This window comes from Oryctolagus cuniculus, chromosome 17 (genome assembly GCF_051225735.1).
Source record: "Oryctolagus cuniculus isolate XC-2025 breed Fujian yellow rabbit chromosome 17, ASM5122573v1, whole genome shotgun sequence".
Taxonomy (NCBI): Eukaryota; Metazoa; Chordata; class Mammalia; order Lagomorpha; family Leporidae; genus Oryctolagus; species Oryctolagus cuniculus.
Window position 1 is genome coordinate 26,033,766 of NC_142883.1, and position 19,608 is coordinate 26,053,373.

The window sequence follows — 19,608 nt, forward strand, 5'->3', positions numbered from 1 at the left end:
GCCCATGTCCCCACACCTGTTCCCCTGAAGCCCCTCTCCCAGCACAGATGGCAGAGAAGAAAGGGCAGAGTCCCAGTGACAGGGCCCTGGGCGTCCGCCACAGCCCCTGTTCAGGAACGAGGGAGTCAGCACGCATGGGTCCCATCCGCTGTTCCAGGGCCCCAGACGCTGGGCTCGCTGCTGGGCCACGCCTGGCCGCCCCCTTCCTGGATGTTTCCTAAAAGGGACAGGTGCCATTCCCAGGCTGCTGAGAGTCCGCCCCCAGCCCTCGCGGTGGCCCAGGGAGCCCCGGCCCGCACTGCCTGCCAGGGCTGGGGCCCACTGAAGCCCCAGCAATGCCCAGGGCAGATGAGGGATGGCTCTGAGCACTTCCAGTCCAGCCTGGGACCCCAGATGTTGCCTCCTGCCTGGCTGGGGTGTGTGTGTGTGTAGGGGGGTGGGTGTCCTCTGTCCCCATCAGTCCCCAGACAGGGCTCAGATGCCCTCTGTGGGAGCAGCAGGGACTGAGAGTGGCCCCAGGAGGAGCAGCGCTGCACAGTGGCATCTTGGCCCAGGACGGGGGTGGGGGGGGGAGGGGTCGGCACCCTCCCTCGTCTCCTCCTGTCCCTGCAGAGATGGCATCCGTCCCTGCTGCTTGCTCAGCTCTGCTGAGGCTGTGGCCGGCAGTCTACCCTGAGAGTGGCTTGCTGCAGTGCCCAGGGGCCTCCCTGGGGAGCAGAACACAGCGGGGCCACCATACAGCCGCTGGCGAGGGCTGGCGAGGAGCAGCTCTGTCCACTCCTGCCCGGCCAGGCCGAGCCCTGGGCCCTAGGGCTGGTCTCTGGGCCCCTGGCAAGCAGGCACCCCAGCTCCCTCAGTCCCCACCACGGGAGCCCAAGGACAGAGGGTCGGCCGAGTCGGTCCCCTCCTGGCTCCTGCCTCGCTGCCCCTTCCCTGCACCTGCCACCTACCTCCCCAGGAACGTGGTGCCCGACTGTCCTCGAAACAGGATTTATTAGGGGGCCCGCTCCAGAGTGTCTCCCTTTTTGAGGGCTCTGGGTCCAATCTGAGTGACAAGGCAAGAGGGGGCGTGCGTCCCACCCCCTGCCCCAGCCTCCCTGGGGAGGCCTGTGCCCGCCCTGCCCTAGCTCCGCTTGGCCTCCTGCTCCCGGCGCCGCAGCTTCTCCCGCTGCCGAGCCGCCTTCTCCTGGGCCTTGCGCTCCCTCTCCGCAGCGGCCGCCAGCTCCTTCAGCTTCCGCTTCACCAGCGCGCGGTCATGGGAGTTGCTGAGCCCCAGGCTCTGCAGGGGGCGGGGGAGGACCCGAGAGACAGAGAGAGAAAGAGAGAGAGAGAGAGAGAGAGAGAGAGAGAACCGGGTCAAGGCTCCGACTAGCAGTGGGGGAGCCTGGCAGCCCATGAAGTGTGCAGGGTCAGGTGACAGTCTTAGAGGGCAAGGTCAAGTACTGAGCCCAGGGACCCCTGCTGGACTGCAAAGGTTCGACTAAGGCCAGCGATAGAGGTCAGGGCAGGCGTTGGCATGCCAGTGAAGCTGGGCTTGGGGGCCCAAGGTCAGGAGGAAAGGCTCCTAATCCTTGACTGTGGCCTCCAGCCCCCGGGCGGCAGCCCCTCCACCTGACCCACCTTCAGCCTGCTTCCGTCAAGCTGTAGCAGCTGCGGCCCATCCACCTGCCGGGCGGCAAACTCGGCGGCGTACTGCTCCAGGTTGAGGCTGTGCAGCCACTGGCCCACCTGCTGACTGGTCCAGTGGTGGACAGTGGGGAGGGGTTCATCCAGGAACTGGGGCAGAGACCAAGGAGAGTGAGCAGGGGTGAGAGTGAGCAGGGGTGAGAGGGGGGAGGTTTGACCTGAGGCAGAGTTCAGGGTCAGGGTCCTGGTGGGTGATAAGGGGCCAGCCTCGCTCACCTCATCCGAAGACTGGGACAGTGTGTGGTAGGGGTAGGAACATTTGGCCTCCTGCCGGGGACCACTCGGGATCTTGGGGCTGCTGCTTGGGGGCGTGGAGTCGTCACTCAGGGTGGATTCCTAGGGAGGGGGCACACAGCGCCGAGGGTAGCATGCACCTGCAGCCCTCCAGCCCTGTCCAGAGACAGTCGAAGTCCTGGATCAGGTACCAGGAGCTGAGCAGGGCAAACATGACACGACTCACGTGAAACAGACAAGCTGTCTACGCCAGGCAGAAGAGTTAGCAGGAATGGAGGAGGTGCCAGGCTTGCTGCTGCTTCCCACAGGCAGCCTACCAGGATTCCCTCCCCCAGGCTAGGACAGGTCCTGCTGCTGCCTCCCACCTGGCCTCTGGAGCCCTGGCCTGATTAGAGGTCTTTGTCCTCTCTGGCATATGAGCCCTGTGAAGGCATGGGCTGAGTCTTGTGTTCACCTGGCACCCCCAGGGCCTGGCCTAAAGGAAGAAATGGAGGGTGAGCAGAGACAGGTGAGAGAAGGCAGTCCCAAGTTGGAAGGGACTCTGTCCCATGTCCCTGGCTTTCTGGTTTTCTCCTATGCCCTGGCTGCACATAAGGAACAGAACCACAGAGCACTGGGCGGGGGGGAGGTCACAGGACTTCACACCTGAATCTAGGGGAGGCCATGGGCAGGGCCCTTCCCGCCAGATCTTCAGCTGCTCATCTGTACAATGGGCGCACAGGCCTGCACCTGCTACTTCATTCTCGCCTCTGTCCCTGGGTCACACCTCTCACTGGCGTCCACAGCATTCCTTCGGAGTCTACTCATCCCACCCACCAAGTGGGCGGCCCAGCTCCAGGCAAACTAATCAGCGTGAATGGAGGAGACCTCAGACTGGGGGCCCAGTAGGGGAATCCCAGTCCAAATAGCAGTGTGTTGGGTGGCGGAAGCCATGGGTCAATCAGAATTACCTACTCAGCATCTGAGTGAGTGAACGAATGAACTCAGGGAGTGAGTGAAGGGAGCAATGGTGAGCCCACAGCTGGACAAGCTTCAGCAAGGCACGCCCCCCAGCCTGAGCAGGGGTGCGGCATGCCGGGGGCAGGGGTGTGGGCTTACCTGGGAAGCAGACTTCTTAGGGCTGAAGCCCTCGTGCTTGGGGGAGCAGGTGGGGGAGGTGGTGCTCCCCGAGGACGCCGAGCCCTTGCCGCTGTCTGTGAACCAGGAAAAGGGCAGGAACGGGGAGCCCCCTGACCTGCCAGACCCCTCCACCGACTCCCTGTGGAGAGAGCATCCGGCATGGGTACAGACCCGGACCCGGAGGGCAGCGCTGGGGCCGCCCGGGGTGCCGGGTGCCTCTCACCTGCTGCCCATGGACAGGCGGTTGCCGCCCTTGTCCTTCCGGCTCTTGCCAGTGGATGCTCGGCGTAAGGTGACCCTGCAGGGAGGGTGGGGAGTGGGGCATTGCTGTGACTGTCTCCCCCCACAGCTCCCGGCCCTGCGTGCGGGCCCCTCCTGCACTCACCCCAGGTCCAGGAACTTCCGGCGAGTCTTCTTATCCAGCCCGATCGTGGGGCTGGCAGGTTCTGGAGGGCTGGCATCCCGGCTGTCGTCTTCCGGGGCAGAGGGAGGGAGGGAAATCGCCTGGTTGGTGACTTCACTAGCTGTGCGACCTAGGACAAGTCGCTTCACTCTCTGAGCTTTCTTCATTCCAAATATGGGGAAACCAACACCTGCCTGGTTTGCACGACTTAATGGGATGTTTAAGAAAACCTTTTACAAACCGCAAAAGCACTTGACAAACTGGAAAGGCAGGGACCGCTACGTTTCCTGTGAATTTTATCCTGGTCAGTTTCTCACCAGCCTTCCAAACCTGGCTCAAATGGTCCAACCAGATCAGGCCCCTGCACAATTCCCACATAGCACGAACCCTGTCCCACCTGCTCCGGCCCAGGCATGGGTGGCCACTAAGAGCAGGAGCTGCAGTCCCAGTGTGCACCGGCAGGGGGCTCCGCGGCGGCCGCGCTCACCTTCGCTGTGCGGCTCCGCGCGCGGGTGGCGGCGCACGAAGCTAGGCGAGCTGTCGGAGGAGGGCGCGGAGCGCGGCGGCGAGCACGAGGCAGCGGCCAGGCCCTCGTGCGAGGCGGCGTTGTGCAGGGGCCGGTAGCGGGTGAGCGGCGAGGGTGGCGGCTCGTCCTCGTCCAGGCTGCGCCGCAGCCCCGGGGGCTCCAGGCAGAAGGAGCCCCCTCCCGGGGACCCCGGGCCCGAGTGCAAAGGCGAGCGCAGCCGGTGCAGGGGACTCCCGCAGCCGTCGGTCACCTGCGGGAGGGGACAGCGCGGCTCACCGAGAACTTCCCGGCTTCACCCTGGAAACTGCGCAGGAGCGGCCGAAGGGGGGTCGGGACTCCGGGGGCCTCCAGGCGCCTCCAGGCGCCTCCAGGCAGGGCCGTGAGAGGTGCGGGAAGGGGAGCTTTGAGTCACATAGGTTCGGTTTAATTCCACTTCCTTTGCCTACTAACTGTGACTTTGTTACTGAACCTCTCAGGGTCTCAGTGTTCCCGTCTGTAAGATGGGGACAATAGGACGATAATTTCGTCTTTAAAAGGAGGCAGTGAGAAAGAAGTGAACTGCAGTCAGTCACTATGTGTTGGCATGACCACGCCCCTTTCTGAGGGTGCAGGTTTTCCTAGAAGAGTCTGGAGGGGTCATCAGGGGCGAGGAGGGCAGGGAAGTGCGCGTGTGTACGTGTGTGTGTGCGCACGCGTGTGTGTGTGTGTGCAGGTCGCCCCAACCTTGCCTCCTGGCCCATCAGAGCCCTCGCCGTCCTCAGCAGAGCTGGCACTGTCCCGAAGCCTCGAGCGGGATGGTCGATGTCTCCGGCCCTTGGCCAGCAGTTGGGCCCGGGCCTTGTGTAAGCTGCTGTCCAGCCTGGCGGTTTCAGGCACAGCCAAGTCCAAGTCTGCAAAGTGAATGCAAGGGACAGAGACCAGATGCGTGAGCTGGCAAGCCCAGGGGCTCACCTCCAGTGGCTCCTGTACCCACACCTGACATTCACCCACTGTTTCCAGGTGCTGGGCACTGACAGTACGGCGGAGAGGGAACTCGGGGTGTGGCAGCATCTCTGTGCCATGGCAGCACGTAAAGGCGGCCTGGCCTGGGCAGGGAGGAACCCGCTGGGAGGGGCTGCAGCAGGAGCATCTAGGTGGGGCATTAAGGACTGTGTGGGATTTACAAGTTTGTAGAGAAGCGGGCAGGGGGATGAGACTGGAGAGACCATGGTAGTAACCGCTACCACCTAAGAACCCCGCCTGCTACGCGCCACACAACCTTAGTTCCTCAGGCCAGCCTGGTGGCGTTAGGACAGCTTGTTCGGCACGTTTCTTTCACAGCTGAGCAAACTGAAACTAAGAGAGACCCAAGTCCCTGGACTGATGCTGCCAACCAGCACCAGTCCCGGCTCTGAGCCTGGTTGGTCTGGCTCCAGAGAAAGGCTCTGCTGGGGACCCTGGCCGGCTGTGTGAAGCCCAGGTCACTGCTGAGTGGAGGACTTGCAGCTGGAGTGGGGCAGAGGGGCTGTCCCCCTCGGTCCCCAAGCCAGGGCCAATGGCAAGAAGGAAAGCCGTTCAGCGCCCCGGAAGCCTGTGGCTGCCACCCTGGGGTCCATGGCCCAGTGCTAGGACCTGCACGAGGACTGGGAGGAAGGGCAGGCAAACACAACAGATCCCGCGTAGAAACCCCATCAGTCTTCGCTTCGCTTTTCATCTGCTCCACCTGGGAGTGAAGCCCTCACTCTGGACTGACCCTGAGCTTGGCACGGGGGTCCTCCAAATTAAAGATTCTACCCAGGCCTCAGGACGAGTCAAAGCTATCCCCCCAGGCCCCCACGATCTCAGGGACCCCCGTGCCATCCCGGGACCACCCTGCCTTGCCTTCTCTTCTCTCCTTTCTGCGGACACCCCTGAAGCCATCCTAGCCACTCTCCTGGCTTCGTGACCACCTGTGTCTACTTCCAGCCTTGACCCCTACCCTGAATTCAAAGCTCAGGCACCTGCCAGGGAACTTGCCACGTTAACGCCACTTGCCCCCCAAAACGAGCCCCTCATCATGCTTCAAGCCCACTTCTCCCTGGCTCAGTGAAAGACCCACTGTCCAACCAAGTCACACAACTCCGGGCTCCCCTTTGCCCTCAGCCCCAGCCCTGCTGTGACTCAGGCGTCCACCTGTCTCTTTGGCGCCTCCATTTGAATGTGCAGTGGGGTACCTCTGACTTCTGTGTCACAGCCAAACTCCAGACCTCACCAGGCCCCAGCCACTGCTCCCAGCACTCCCGTCCCAGTGAGGGGCAGCTCCATCCTTCCAGGGGTGGCCCGGGCTGAACCCTGGAAGCACCCTTTTTTGCCTCCTGTCCTATGAACTCGTGCATCCACTGTCCCTGAAGCGCCACTTCCACCACACACGAGTGCCCAGACTTCCAGAAACCTAGTGAGGTGGCACGATGCTGAGGGCAATAGGGGAGGGAGCAGAAGGGGGTGTGGTGAACCAGGCTGGGCCCGAGCTTGCCACCGTCACCCAGGACCTTGTGCTGCTCACTCTCCTTTGGAACCTTTGAGAGCCCTCACAGTACTGTTAGCGAGTGTGAGTGCACACACACACACACACGCACGGAGACAGCAGTGTGAGTACACACACACACAGGCAGGGAGACAGCAGTGTGAGTACACACACACGCAGGCACGGGAGACAGAGTGAGTGCACACACACACAGGCACGGGAGACAGCAGAGTGAGTACACACACACGCAGGCACGGGAGACAGCAGAGTGTGAGTACACACACGAAGGCACGGAGACAGCAGAGTGTGAGTACACACACACGCAGGCACGGGAGACAGAGTGAGTGCACACACACACAGGCACGGGAGACAGCAGAGTGAGTACACACACACGCAGGCACGGGAGACAGCAGAGTGAGTACACACACACGCAGGCACGGGAGACAGCAGAGTGTGAGTACACACACGAAGGCACGGAGACAGCAGAGTGTGAGTACACACACACGCAGGCACAGGAGACAGCAGAGTGTGAGTACACACACACGCAGGCACGGGAGACAGCAGTGTGTGAGTGCATACACACGCAGACACAGGAGACAGCAGAGTGAGTACACACACACGCAGGCACGGGAGACAGCAGTGTGAGTGCACACACACACAGGCACAGGAGACAGCAGAGTGTGAGTACACACACACGCAAGCACGGGAGACAGCAGTGTGAGTGCGCACACACGCAGGCACAGGAGACAGCAGTGTGAGTGCACACACACACAGGCACAGGAGACAGCAGAGTGTGAGTACACACACACGCAAGCACGGGAGACAGCAGTGTGAGTGCGCACACACGCAGGCACAGGAGACAGTAGAGTGTGAGTACACACACACGCAGGCACGGGAGACAGCAGAGTGTGAGTACACACACACGCAGGCACGGGAGACAGCAGAGTGTGAGTACACACACACGCAGGCACGGGAGACAGCAGTGTGTGAGTACACACACACGCAGGCACGGGAGACAGCAGAGTGTGAGTACACACACACGCACGCAAGGGAGACAGTAGAGTGTGAGTACACACACACGCAGGCACGGGAGACAGCAGAGTGTGAGTACACACACACGCAGGCACGGGAGACAGCAGTGTGAGTGCACACACACGCAGACACAGGAGACAGCAGAGTGTGAGTGCACACATGCAGGCACAGGAGACAGCAGTGTGAGTACACACACACGCAGGCACAGGAGACAGCAGAGTGTGAGTACACACACGCAGGCACAGGAGACAGCAGTGTGAGTACACACGCAGGCACGGGAGACAGCAGAGTGTGAGTACACACACACGCAAGGGAGACAGCAGAGTGTGAGTGCACACACACGCAGACACAGGAGACAGCAGAGTGTGAGTACACACACGAAGGCACGGAGACAGCAGAGTGTGAGTACACACACACGCAGGCACAGGAGACAGCAGAGTGTGAGTACACACACACGCAGGCACGGGAGACAGCAGTGTGTGAGTGCATACACACGCAGACACAGGAGACAGCAGAGTGAGTACACACACACGCAGGCACGGGAGACAGCAGTGTGAGTGCACACACACACAGGCACAGGAGACAGCAGAGTGTGAGTACACACACACGCAAGCACGGGAGACAGCAGTGTGAGTGCGCACACACGCAGGCACAGGAGACAGCAGTGTGAGTGCACACACACACAGGCACAGGAGACAGCAGAGTGTGAGTACACACACACGCAAGCACGGGAGACAGCAGTGTGAGTGCGCACACACGCAGGCACAGGAGACAGTAGAGTGTGAGTACACACACACGCAGGCACGGGAGACAGCAGAGTGTGAGTACACACACACGCAGGCACGGGAGACAGCAGAGTGTGAGTGCATACACACGCAGACACAGGAGACAGCAGAGTGTGAGTACACACACACGCAGGCACGGGAGACAGCAGAGTGTGAGTACACACACACGCAGGCACGGGAGACAGCAGTGTGTGAGTACACACACACGCAGGCACGGGAGACAGCAGAGTGTGAGTACACACACACGCACGCAAGGGAGACAGTAGAGTGTGAGTACACACACACGCAGGCACGGGAGACAGCAGAGTGTGAGTACACACACACGCAGGCACGGGAGACAGCAGAGTGTGAGTACACACACACGCAGGCACGGGAGACAGCAGTGTGAGTGCACACACACGCAGACACAGGAGACAGCAGAGTGTGAGTGCACACATGCAGGCACAGGAGACAGCAGTGTGAGTACACACACACGCAGGCACAGGAGACAGCAGAGTGTGAGTACACACACGCAGGCACAGGAGACAGCAGTGTGAGTACACACGCAGGCACGGGAGACAGCAGAGTGTGAGTACACACACACGCAAGGGAGACAGCAGAGTGTGAGTGCACACACACGCAGACACAGGAGACAGCAGAGTGTGAGTACACACACGCAGGCACGGGAGACAGCAGAGTGTGAGTGCATACACACGCAGACACAGGAGACAGCAGAGTGTGAGTACACACACGCAGGCACGGGAGACAGCAGAGTGTGAGTACACACACGCAGGCACAGGAGACAGCAGAGTGTGAGTACACACACGCAGGCACGGGAGACAGCAGAGTGTGAGTACACACACACACAGGCACAGGAGACAGCAGAGTGAGTGCACACACACGCAGGCACGGGAGACAGCAGAGTGTGAGTACACACACACGCAGGCACGGGAGACAGCAGTGTGAGTACACACACACGCAGGCACAGGAGACAGCAGAGTGTGAGTACACACACACGCACGCAAGGGAGACAGCAGAGTGTGAGTACACACACACACAGGCACAGGAGACAGCAGAGTGTGAGTACACACACACACAGGCACGGGAGACAGCAGTGTGTGAGTACACACACACGCAGGCACGGGAGACAGCAGTGTGAGTGCGCACACACGCAGGCACAGGAGACAGCAGTGTGAGTGCACACACACACAGGCACAGGAGACAGCAGAGTGTGAGTACACACACACGCAGGCACGGGAGACAGCAGAGTGTGAGTACACACACACACAGGCACAGGAGACAGCAGAGTGTGAGTACACACACGCAGGCACGGGAGACAGCAGAGTGTGAGTACACACACGCAGGCACAGGAGACAGCAGAGTGTGAGTACACACACGCAGGCACGGGAGACAGCAGAGTGTGAGTACACACACACACAGGCACAGGAGACAGCAGAGTGAGTGCACACACACGCAGGCACGGGAGACAGCAGAGTGTGAGTACACACACACGCAGGCACGGGAGACAGCAGTGTGAGTACACACACACGCAGGCACAGGAGACAGCAGTGTGAGTGCACACACACACAAGCACAGGAGGCACGGCAGAGTCAAGGTGAAGGGAGCCTACTGGTCTAGGTCACGGTCATCTCTGGCCTCTGTGCTAGCAGAAAGCCTCTAGCTGGTCTTCCTTCCTCCTCCCCCTCCCACTTCCAGTCTATTTTCCACACAACGGGCAGAGTGAGCCTAATGAAACATGGCAGCTCCGACACCGCTGTGCTCCGAAGACTCCGCTGACTTCCATCTCATTCAGGGCAGGAGCCCAAGTTCTCCCAGCGGCCTTCCACGCTCAGCCTGCAGTGCCCGGCCTCGCTGGGCTGCCACTTCTCTTCCTGGCCTCCAGCCACCTGGCCTCCTGGCTCTTTCTCACACCAGCCCAGCATGCGCCTCAGGGCCTTTGCATTTCTCTTCTTTCTTCCTGGCCCTGGCCACCCATTTCTGCACACAGCTATCTGTCCCTCACCCCTTTGGGTTTAGCTTCAAAGCTGTCCCATTGAAGCCTATCCTGACCATCCAATTGAAAACAGTTTCCCCCACAAAGCCCCACTGCTTTCCCCTACATCATTTATCACTGTATTTTACTTATTTATTTTATTCTCTCTCCACCAATTAGAATGTCAGTGGATTTTTGTTTTGTTCACTGCTCTGTCACACGCATAGGACAGTACCTGGCACAGAGCAGGCGTGCAGTAAATAGGATTCTAATGGAAAGAACAAAATTTCTGATTTGCCCTCTGCACACACATGGAACCAGCCTCTCCTACCTCTCCGGATGGATGTGCCTTAGCCCAGGCCTGCGCCAGCTGCACCCCCCATCCCAGATGTGGCCTCAGCATCTGTCCATCCTGCCTTCCCTGCCTGCTGCCCGGCTGCCTCCCCACACGCATACCTTCCGCAGGCTGGCAGGAGCTTTCCAAGGGACATTTTGGGCCATGCCCTGTCCTCTCCAGCTTTGAAACCTCGGGGCAGGGGAGGGAGCACGGTCCCAAAGCCAATACTATGGGAAGTCCATGCCCCAGGGCCCTCACTGCAGGCCCAGCCAGCCCCGCCCCCATGTGAGCTCAGACTCCGCCCCTTCTCCTCCGGGACTCAGGCTCTGTTGGCTGGCCCTGGGCAAGCTACTGAAGTCTGGGTATCGACTTCCTCATCCATGACATGGGATCATCGGGACATGGGATCATCACGGCAGGGCCTTCCTTAGAGGGCGGTCCTGAGCACTCACGAAGATAATCCGCACACAGCATCCCACTATACCGCCTGTGACTCTAAGATCCCAGCAGGCACTCCTGTTGACGGTGTCAGCAGGAGCGATGCTGAATTGCTCATACCCACGCTGGCTCAGACACCTGTACCTGTGGGATGGCAGGATACTCCTCTCTCGTCCCTTCCCTCCTCCAACCTTGCTCTTTTTTTTTTTTTTTTTTTTTTTTTTTTTAAGATTTATTTATTTTAGGCCGGCGCCGCGGCTCCCTAGGCTAATCCTCTGCCTAGCGGCGCCGGCACACCAGGTTCTAGTCCCAGTTGGGGCGCCGGATTCTGTCCCGGTTGCCCCTCTTCCAGGCCAGCTCTCTGCTATGGCCAGGGAGTGCAGTGGAGGATGGCCCAGGAGCTTGGGCCCTGCACCCCATGGGAGACCAGGAAAAGCACCTGGCTCCTGGCTCCTGCCATCGGATCAGCGTGGTGCGCCGGCCGCAGTGCGCCGGCCGCGGCGGCCATTGGAGGGTGAACCAACGGCAAAGGAAGACCTTTCTCTCTGTCTCTCTCTCTCACTGTCCACTCTGCCTGTCAAAAAAAAAAAAAAAAGATTTATTTATTTTACTTGAAAGGCAATTAGAGAGTGAGAGAGAGAGAGATTCTATCCACTGGTTCATTCCCCAAAAGGTTAGAGCATGCAGAAGCCAAGAACCTGGAACTCCATCTGGGTCTCCCATGTGGGCAGCAGGGACCCAAGCACTCGGGCCATCTGCTACTTTCTCAGGTGCATTAGAGGGAGCTGGACTGGAAGTGCAGCAGCCAGGACGTGAGCCGGGGCTCTGATGTGGGCTGCCGGTGTCACAGGTGGCGGTCTAACCTGCTGTGCCACAGCACCAGCCCCCATCCCTGTGCTCCTGCTCCCTGCTCTTGGCCCATCAACTCTCGCTCCTCCTTTGGTGGATCCCTGACTCGCCACCTCTTCCTTCCCTGTCTGGACAGCCGCACCTGCTCAGGCCTGGGCTCAATGACAGGTCAGGGGATGGCGGGGAACGACTGCCTCCCCATGCCAGTCTGGCTGTGGCAGGGGGCGGAGCCTTCCCCATCCTCTGTTTCATGAGTCCCTGGTACAGTGCCTGGCATAGAAGGGGCTTGGTGGGTATCAAAGTGAAATCACTTATGTAGTTCAATGCACGCTTTGGCAAAAATGGACTCCGCTTTCCCCGTCAGACCCCCAGCGTGTCCCTGCACTGCGATCCAAGCCCCACCGAGATGCTGACCTCGTGTGGCCTGTTCATTGCCATTTCCCCAACCTTGGCACGTAGTAGGCACACCATAGATCTTTGGGAAACAGCTGAAGAGACAGTGAGTGACTGGGAGGCTCCTGTGTTAGGCAGCCAGGGAGGTCTGCATGCTAATGAAGAGCTGAGGCTGTGGGGCCGGGGCTGTGGTGTAGCAGGTAAAGCCGCTGCCTGCAATGCCGGCATCCCATATGGGCGCCGGTTCAAGTCCCGGCTGCTTCACTACCGATCCAGCTCTCTGCTATGGTCTGGGAAAGCAGTGGAAGATGGCCCAAGTCCTTGGGCCCCTGCACCCACATGGAAGACGCAGAAGAAGCTCCTGGTTCCTGGCTTCAGATCTACCCAACTCCAGCTGTTGCGGCCATTTGAGGAGTGAACCAGTGGATACAAGACCTCTCTCTCTCTCTCTCTCTCTGCCTCTCCTTCTCTCTCTGTGTAAAAAAAGAATTATTTATTTGAAAGTCAGACTTTGTGTAACTCTGACTTTCAAATAAATAAATAATCTTTTAAAAAAAAGAATTATTTATTTGAAAGTCAGAGTTACACAGAGAGAGAAGGAGAGGCAGAGAGAGAGAGAGAGAGAGAGAGAGGTCTTCCATCCTCTGGTTCACTCCCCAACTGGCCGCAACGACCGGAGATGCGCCAATCCGAAGCCAGGAGCCAGGAGCTTCTTCCGGGTCTCCCATGCGGGTGCAGGGGCCCAAGGACTTGGGTCATCTTCTACTGCTTTCCCAGGCCACAGCAGAGAGCTAGATCGGAAATGGAGCAGCCGGGACTAGAACCGGAGCCCACATGGGATGCCGGCACTTCAGGCCAGGGTGTTAACCCACTGCCCCCACAGCGCCAGCCCCCAAATAAATAAATCTTAAAAAAAAAAAAAAGAAAGAAAGAAAAGAAAGAAAAAAGAGCTGAGGCTTCAGAGAGAACAGGAGAGAGCTTTCCAAGGAAAAGGAATGCTGTGGGCTTGGGCTGGTGGGGGGGTGGGGGGGGCAGCCAGGGGGCTCCTGCACCTGCAAGTGTTAGGCAGGAAGTTAGAAATCAGCCTGTGTGTGTGCGAGGGCCTGAGGAGACAGCTCTGCAGAGCTCACCTGGGAAGAGCCCAGTGTTTACACTCCAAGGTCCTGCCCGCACCCCAGCAACCTCCCAGGTGGTCTCTGCTCCCCCCAGGGGAAGCTCCCCAGAAGCCTCTCTCAGCACCACGTGGGTACCCGGCCTGGAAACACTGAGCAGTGCAGCCTTCGCCTCCTTCCTCCACGGCGGGCGCCCTGGGGGAGGCTCTGCCCGGTGCAGGGGCGCCCAGTCTGACCGCACTGAGCAGTGGACCCTTGGGGGGAACTTGACCTGATTCACACTCAGCAAACTCTGTCCTGGAGGAGCAGGGGGAGGGGAAGGAGACATGGTGGGAAGAACTGGACCCCTTCTGCTTAGAAGCCCCGGTCTGAGGACGGACTGTGCGCTCAGTACCAGCTCTGCTGAGCCGCCCGCCTGGCCAGCCAGGTGTATTCTGTCCACTTAACCATGCAACCTTGCTTGCCCCAGTCTGAGCGACTGGGCGCCCTCTCTCTCGGATTCTGTCCCATCTGTTAAACCTTGCTGGCTGCCTTGCTTACCACTGTTCTCTATCCCGCCCATCGCTGTTAACACAAGGAGCCCAGGCAGGGTGTGGTTCAGGGGGGCGGGCGCCCTCCCATCCCCTTCCCCCAATCTCCAGGCAGTGCCTGAAAGCAGCCAGGCCTGAGGGTTGGGCCACAAGATAATAACAGCTAATGCTTTGGGAGCTCTTACTGTGCAGGCACGGTTCTGAGTGCTTCACAATTACTGGTTCATTTAGAGCTCCCCACACGGACAAGAGAGGGGCTCCAGGAACCTCCAGGGCATAGAGCTGGTGCTGAGTGGGCCAGCGCTGCAGACAGGCAGTCTGGCTCCATGGGAACCCCAAGCGTGCTCTACCCCTCTCAAACAGACGGCAGGAGTCACTGTTTATCTAGTGTGTGGGGAAACTGAGGCCCTGTGCTCTGCCCTGGGCAGTAGCAGCACCAGCCCAGGTCCTCGCATGCTGGAGGCCTTGGGGGTTCTAAGGTAAGATGGGGCTGGCCTCCCCGGGGGTCCCTAGCTCCACCAAGCCCCTCCCCCTTCTTCCATCTCTTCTCTTTCCTCTGCCCCCTCTGCCTCCTCCTCCCCTCCTCCTCCCCTCCTCCTCCCTCCATCCCAGTAGTGGGAGAAATGAATACTTAATTGCCTAGGACATTGCTACCCCTGCAGAGAGGAGGGGAACAGGCGGCCTTTGGGTGGCTAGCGCACAGCAGGGAGAGCTCCTCTGTGTGGAGCCGAGGTTAGGCCAGGCCTGTGCAGACAGACTCAGGGGCTGAGGCCTCCATGCAGGCAGAGGCCGGAGGAACCCCAGGGAGACCGGGGTGGGAAGCAGCCTTCCCGGCATTGCCAAGGCCAACAGCGATGGCACGGGGCGGGCAGCAGGCAGGGGAAGCGAAGCGGGGAGCCCCATGGTACCCAGTGAGTCCTTCCTCAGACCAAACCCAGCTGCAGTGAAAGCAATGGGGCTTTCCACCACAGGCATGCCGGGAAGCCTGCCCTGCCGCTGGTCTCTTTCTCAGTCCTCACGTTGGGAGCGGGGAGGGGGCGAATGTGAGTGTGCAAAGCAGCGCGTTGGTCCAGAGGGACTTGTGTGCATCGCATTCTGTACCCGACCTGGAGGCAGGTGGGTCACGGGGCTGGGCATCCATGTGGGCAGTGCAGTGACTCAGTCCCCCTACACTCTCTGCCTATAAAGTGGGCTCGTGTGTCTCATCATTATCATGAGGATGATGCGGCACATACGAGACAGAGGGCTTAGCTGAGTTCCTGGCACAAACGAAACCCTTCCGAAATGGGGACCCCACTGTTGTAAGTGGCAGGTCCACTGAGAGAGACAGCGGCGACAGAGACACACACACTCTGATCCCCCCCACCCCGCAGTGCCCCCTGGCCTTGGAAGGAAGCGATCCACAGCTGGGTTTATTGGCTCCACAGAGAGCTGCACTGAACTTACCAAAAACTTCATCTGCAGGTTCTCGGAGCTTTGAAGAAGCCATGGCTCAAGAGAACTGGGGAGGACAAGTGGGGAGAGAGAGAGAGAAGAGACCCTGAATAACAGGTTCAGGTTCAAGGTGAGGGGAGGCCAATGACAGCCTGCTCCTGTCCTGCGGGCCCCTCCCCACCGCCTCTGAACTCTTTCCCCAGCTCCCAGGAAGAGAAGTCATTGGAACCGGACCCAGGTGTGCACCTGCGGGCAGGAGGGGCAGGGTAGGAGCCCATCCTGGGCACAGACAGGCTGAGCCCTGTGGTCTGGTTCCAGCTGATGGCTCAGCTGAGGGCTGTGCCTTCACGAGGGTCAATGGGTTTCTCCCCTTCACTGTCTTGGGCCATTCCATCATTAGCATCCCCTGTAAGTGTTCCATGATCATAAACTATCCAACCTCAAGTTTGGTAGAAGTCGTGGCGATGAAGTCGAATCTTTTCATTTTGCAAATAAATAACCAGTAGGGCAAGTGATTAATACAAGATTATACAGCAAACTCATGGCAAAAGCAGGACCCGAACCAGGTCCTTCCTCACTTCTCCCTACCTACCTATCCACCCATCTACCTGCCTAATCATCTATCCATTCATCTACCCATCCATCATCCATCCACCCTACACCATCTATCCACCCACACATCCTTGCACACATCTGTTCATGCTTCTCTCACCCATCATCCAGCCCTGCCTCCCCTCCCCCTGCCCCCATCACTGGTGCCCTCACCACATGCCTTTGATCACAATCTGCACAAGACCCTGGCATCAGGAGCAGGGCCAGAGTTCTAGACAGACTCATGGTCTGCAAACAACTGACAGATGCAAGAAGAGTGGACAGCCAAATCTCTATGGGGTACCAAGGAGGTTCTGGGAAGAAGTGTGGGTGGATGGAGTTTGGTTTGGTTTTTGGTTTTCTGTGGGCTTTTCTGGCAGGAAGCAAGAAGTGAGACCAGGTAGAGAGCAGGTGAAAGTACCTGGGTAGGCTTCCTAGCAGATGTTGGCTCCTGCAGCCCTGGATGGAGAGAATAAGGATACATAGGAGCCACGGAAGTGCAGGGGGCAGAGGAAGTGCACGGCTGAGACGTGGTCTCCAGTTACTGCTAACACTGAGGCTCCTGGAAGAAGGTCAGGGCACCGGGCTGACCACAGGAAAGCCGGGCCATGTGCCTGCCGGGGTCCTTTGCACCTCTCCTCTCCCAGGGCTGCATAGACACCACCTCCTGTGGGCTGGCCAGGCTTGAGAATCTTGGTATCCCCACTGACAGATGTGACAACTGCGATGCACGAGGTAAGAACCAGAGCTCAGCCTTCAGCCCCGTCTCCTGCCTCTTAGCCCCACTCTTGTTAAGGATCTGCAGATGAGCGAGAGGCAGAGGGGGAGATGGGCCACACAAGCTAGGATGGGGACAAGCATCAACACCACCCCCACCCAAGACTCCGTGGGTGTGTGCGGCTGCACGCGGGAAGTGAGGTGTGGGAAGGGAACCCTCCTGCCCTTCTTGAACTGGGAGGGGGGAGGGAGGTCAGTGGCAAAGATCCAGAACATTTCCTCCTGTCCCAGGGGGCCAGGTGGGAATGGAGGAAGAGCCAAATCCCCTCATTCAATCAGAAAGCCGTGTCTGCCCAGGTTCCCGGCTGCCACTTCCTCTAGCCAGTCTGGGGGGGGGGGGTGACCCTCCTCCCATTGTCGTCATAATTTCTAGATCCAACCACTGGAAAAGGGAGACGCTTCTGAACCTCAGTGACTCCCTGCATGGGTGTTTTCTCCTCCGTCTGCTGGGGGGTCCCCGAGTGCACGCGGTGGGGGAGGGCACGTATTCTCCTATCAGACTAGGGTGCTGGCAAGGCAGGAAGGGTGCCTCCTCCCTCGGACTGAGCATGGCCTTTATGCAAGGCCCCCAGCCTCCGCCCCAGACCCTCTGTGGATGGAGGAGTGCTCTCCCAGTGCCCCGCTGGGTGGGCTGGGGTTTCCAGCTTTTCTCTCCCTCCCTTCAACAGCGAGCTCCCTGCAGAGGGCCAGAAGGAAGGCCAGCCACTGTCCCCATGGGCAGGGAGGATACCACAACTGCGAGGTTACCAGGCCCCTCCCACCCAACCTGCTCCTTCCAAAACCGAGCCTTGGAAAATCACACGTTGAACCCTTCCCTCCCTCCCACCCACCCACCCCCACACACACACAAATGGGCGTGCACACAAATACACACACTCCCACACACAAATATACATGCACAGGCATCACACATTCAACCAGGTAACTGCACCAGGGTGGAAATGAACCTGTTCCTAGGGAACACCTGCAGACCACTCCCCGCCCACACACACACCAAGGCTTTCAACGCAGAGGAAGAGGAGGAGAAGGAAGAGCACCAGTGACCTTTGGCCCTTCTCTGGGAGGAGAGGCAGGTGAGCTCAAAACTTCCTGGGACCCGAGGATGGAGAAAGAGAAGGAAAGAGCGCAGAAGCCCCGGGCAGGAGCCGGAGAGGGAGAGGGGAGTAGGGGCGGCACAGTGGAGACCGGCCGAGTGCCGCATGCTGCTGAGAAGATAGCGAGACCAGAGGGGGAGCAGGCCAGGGCCGGCAGTGGTGGAAACCCGGGGCTGCAGGGTCCTGAGAGAGGCCCCAGGGCGGCTTGCGAGGAGAGGAGGGAGCCGGGAGAGAAGTGCAGGGGAAGCGCTGGGCGCGCTCAAAGGCCGGGGCGCGAGAGGCGGAGTGGAGCTGAACTGGCGGAGTCGCCCCTGCCCACGGGGCCAGCGTAGGGGTCCCAGGCTTGCAGGGGCCGGCAGGAGACCCATAGCGCCTCCAAGGCCAGGGAGATAGGACACCTCCTCCACTCCCCGGCCACAGCCCCGCCGCTCTCCCGTTCCTCTCCAACACAGAAGGCCAACTTCGAGCCGAGCAAGAAGGAGTTAAGCCCTCTCCCCCTCCCCCCCCACATCAGTTTTTTATTAATTTCTCTGGGCGCCGGGCGGGAGGGAGGAAGGGGATTAGGGACACAAATCCTATCTCCGCCCCCTCCCCTGACAGCTCAGCGCCCCAGCCCCGGGCCGTCCCCCTAGGAAGAGGGGAAGAAAGGCCTTCGTCGTTTTGCCCCAGGCAAGCCCCCTCGGGGGGTCCCACCGCGAGCCCGAGTCGCTCCCCCAGGGCCCGGCTCTCACCTCCAGCATCGGTCATCTTCAGCGTCCGGCGCCCCGGGAACCCCTCCGGCCCATAGTGCTCGAGGCGCGGGCCCGGAGGCAGAGGGGGTCTTCAGGCTGTCTCGTCACCCCGGACGCGGGGGGCTCCGGGCGGGCTCGAGCTGCTCCATCCCGGAGGTGGGGGCGGAGGTCGGCGGGAAGGGTCCCGGAGCCGGAGGGAAGGGCGGGCGGGGGGCGGTGCGGGAAGGAGAAGGCTTGCAGGAAGCCGGAGGCGCGGGCGGGGCTGCACTGGGAGACCTGCCGGGAGGATGCTCCGTGTGTGCGTGCGTGCGCGCGTGTGTGTGCGTGTGTGTGAGAGGGGGAGAGAGGCAGAGGAGAGAGCGCCACCTCCCGCCCCGCCCCCGCCCGCCGGGCTCCGCCGCACGCCGCCCCCCGCCCGCAGGCCGATTTGCGCGGTGTCGCGTCAGTCGCGGTGCGCGCGGGTCCCCGGGGAAGGGGCGATGCGGGGGGCGCGTGGCGGGGAGGCTGGGCGCCCAGGAGACAAAGAGCGGGAGGGAGCGACGGAAGGAGGGAGGGAAGCCGGCAGGGGGCGGAGGCGACCGAGGGGCGGAGGCGGCCGGCGCCGCGGCCAGGCCGGGGACCCGAGTTGCCTTGACTTCTGGCGAGCGGAAGCCTTCGCGGGTGGGAGCCGCCGGGGACGCGACGCGGCCCCGCCTAGGGACCCACGGGGCTTCCGCTTCCTTTGCAAGGGGCTTCCTGATTCACTCACTCATTCATTCAACAAACCTGCAGCCCGTGGGCGCGCGCGGTGCAGTTAGCTGGACAGGGGAGGGGGGAGGGGTGCTGTGGCGCTGGGAGAGGAGCGCCCCCAGGGCGCGAGGCCCGGCCTGGGGGCGGCGTGGCGGGTGGGCAGGGGGATTCCTTCAGGAAGAGATGTACGGGTTATTGCCGCAGGCCACCGCAGGGGAGAGGCGCCATGGGGTGGAACTGGGGAGTTCTGCTGGCCAGCAGGGCCCGGAAGGGGCTCCCACTCGCATTTTGGGCAGAACCTCTGGCTCCTCGGTGGGGAAGGCAGGGACACCCCACCCCACCCCCTCGCGCGCT

At 60.5% G+C, this 19,608-nt stretch overlaps 1 protein-coding gene across 1 annotated transcript; it reads right to left on the reverse strand.

The window, feature by feature from the left end:
• Nucleotides 1-974: 974 nt before the first annotated feature.
• On the reverse strand, nt 975-18,794 carry SAMD14 (sterile alpha motif domain containing 14). Its single transcript, XM_051825566.3, has 10 exons — nt 18,526-18,794; nt 15,345-15,399; nt 4,692-4,858; nt 3,930-4,218; nt 3,425-3,512; nt 3,263-3,337; nt 3,019-3,178; nt 1,903-2,022; nt 1,621-1,776; nt 975-1,279 (listed from the first exon to the last, which is right to left on the reverse strand). Exons 2-10 carry the CDS (start codon nt 15,385-15,387, stop codon nt 1,124-1,126), a joined length of 1,254 nt encoding a protein of 417 aa, XP_051681526.1. The 5' UTR covers nt 15,388-15,399; nt 18,526-18,794; the 3' UTR covers nt 975-1,123.
• Between the last annotated feature and the right edge of the window lie 814 nt (nt 18,795-19,608).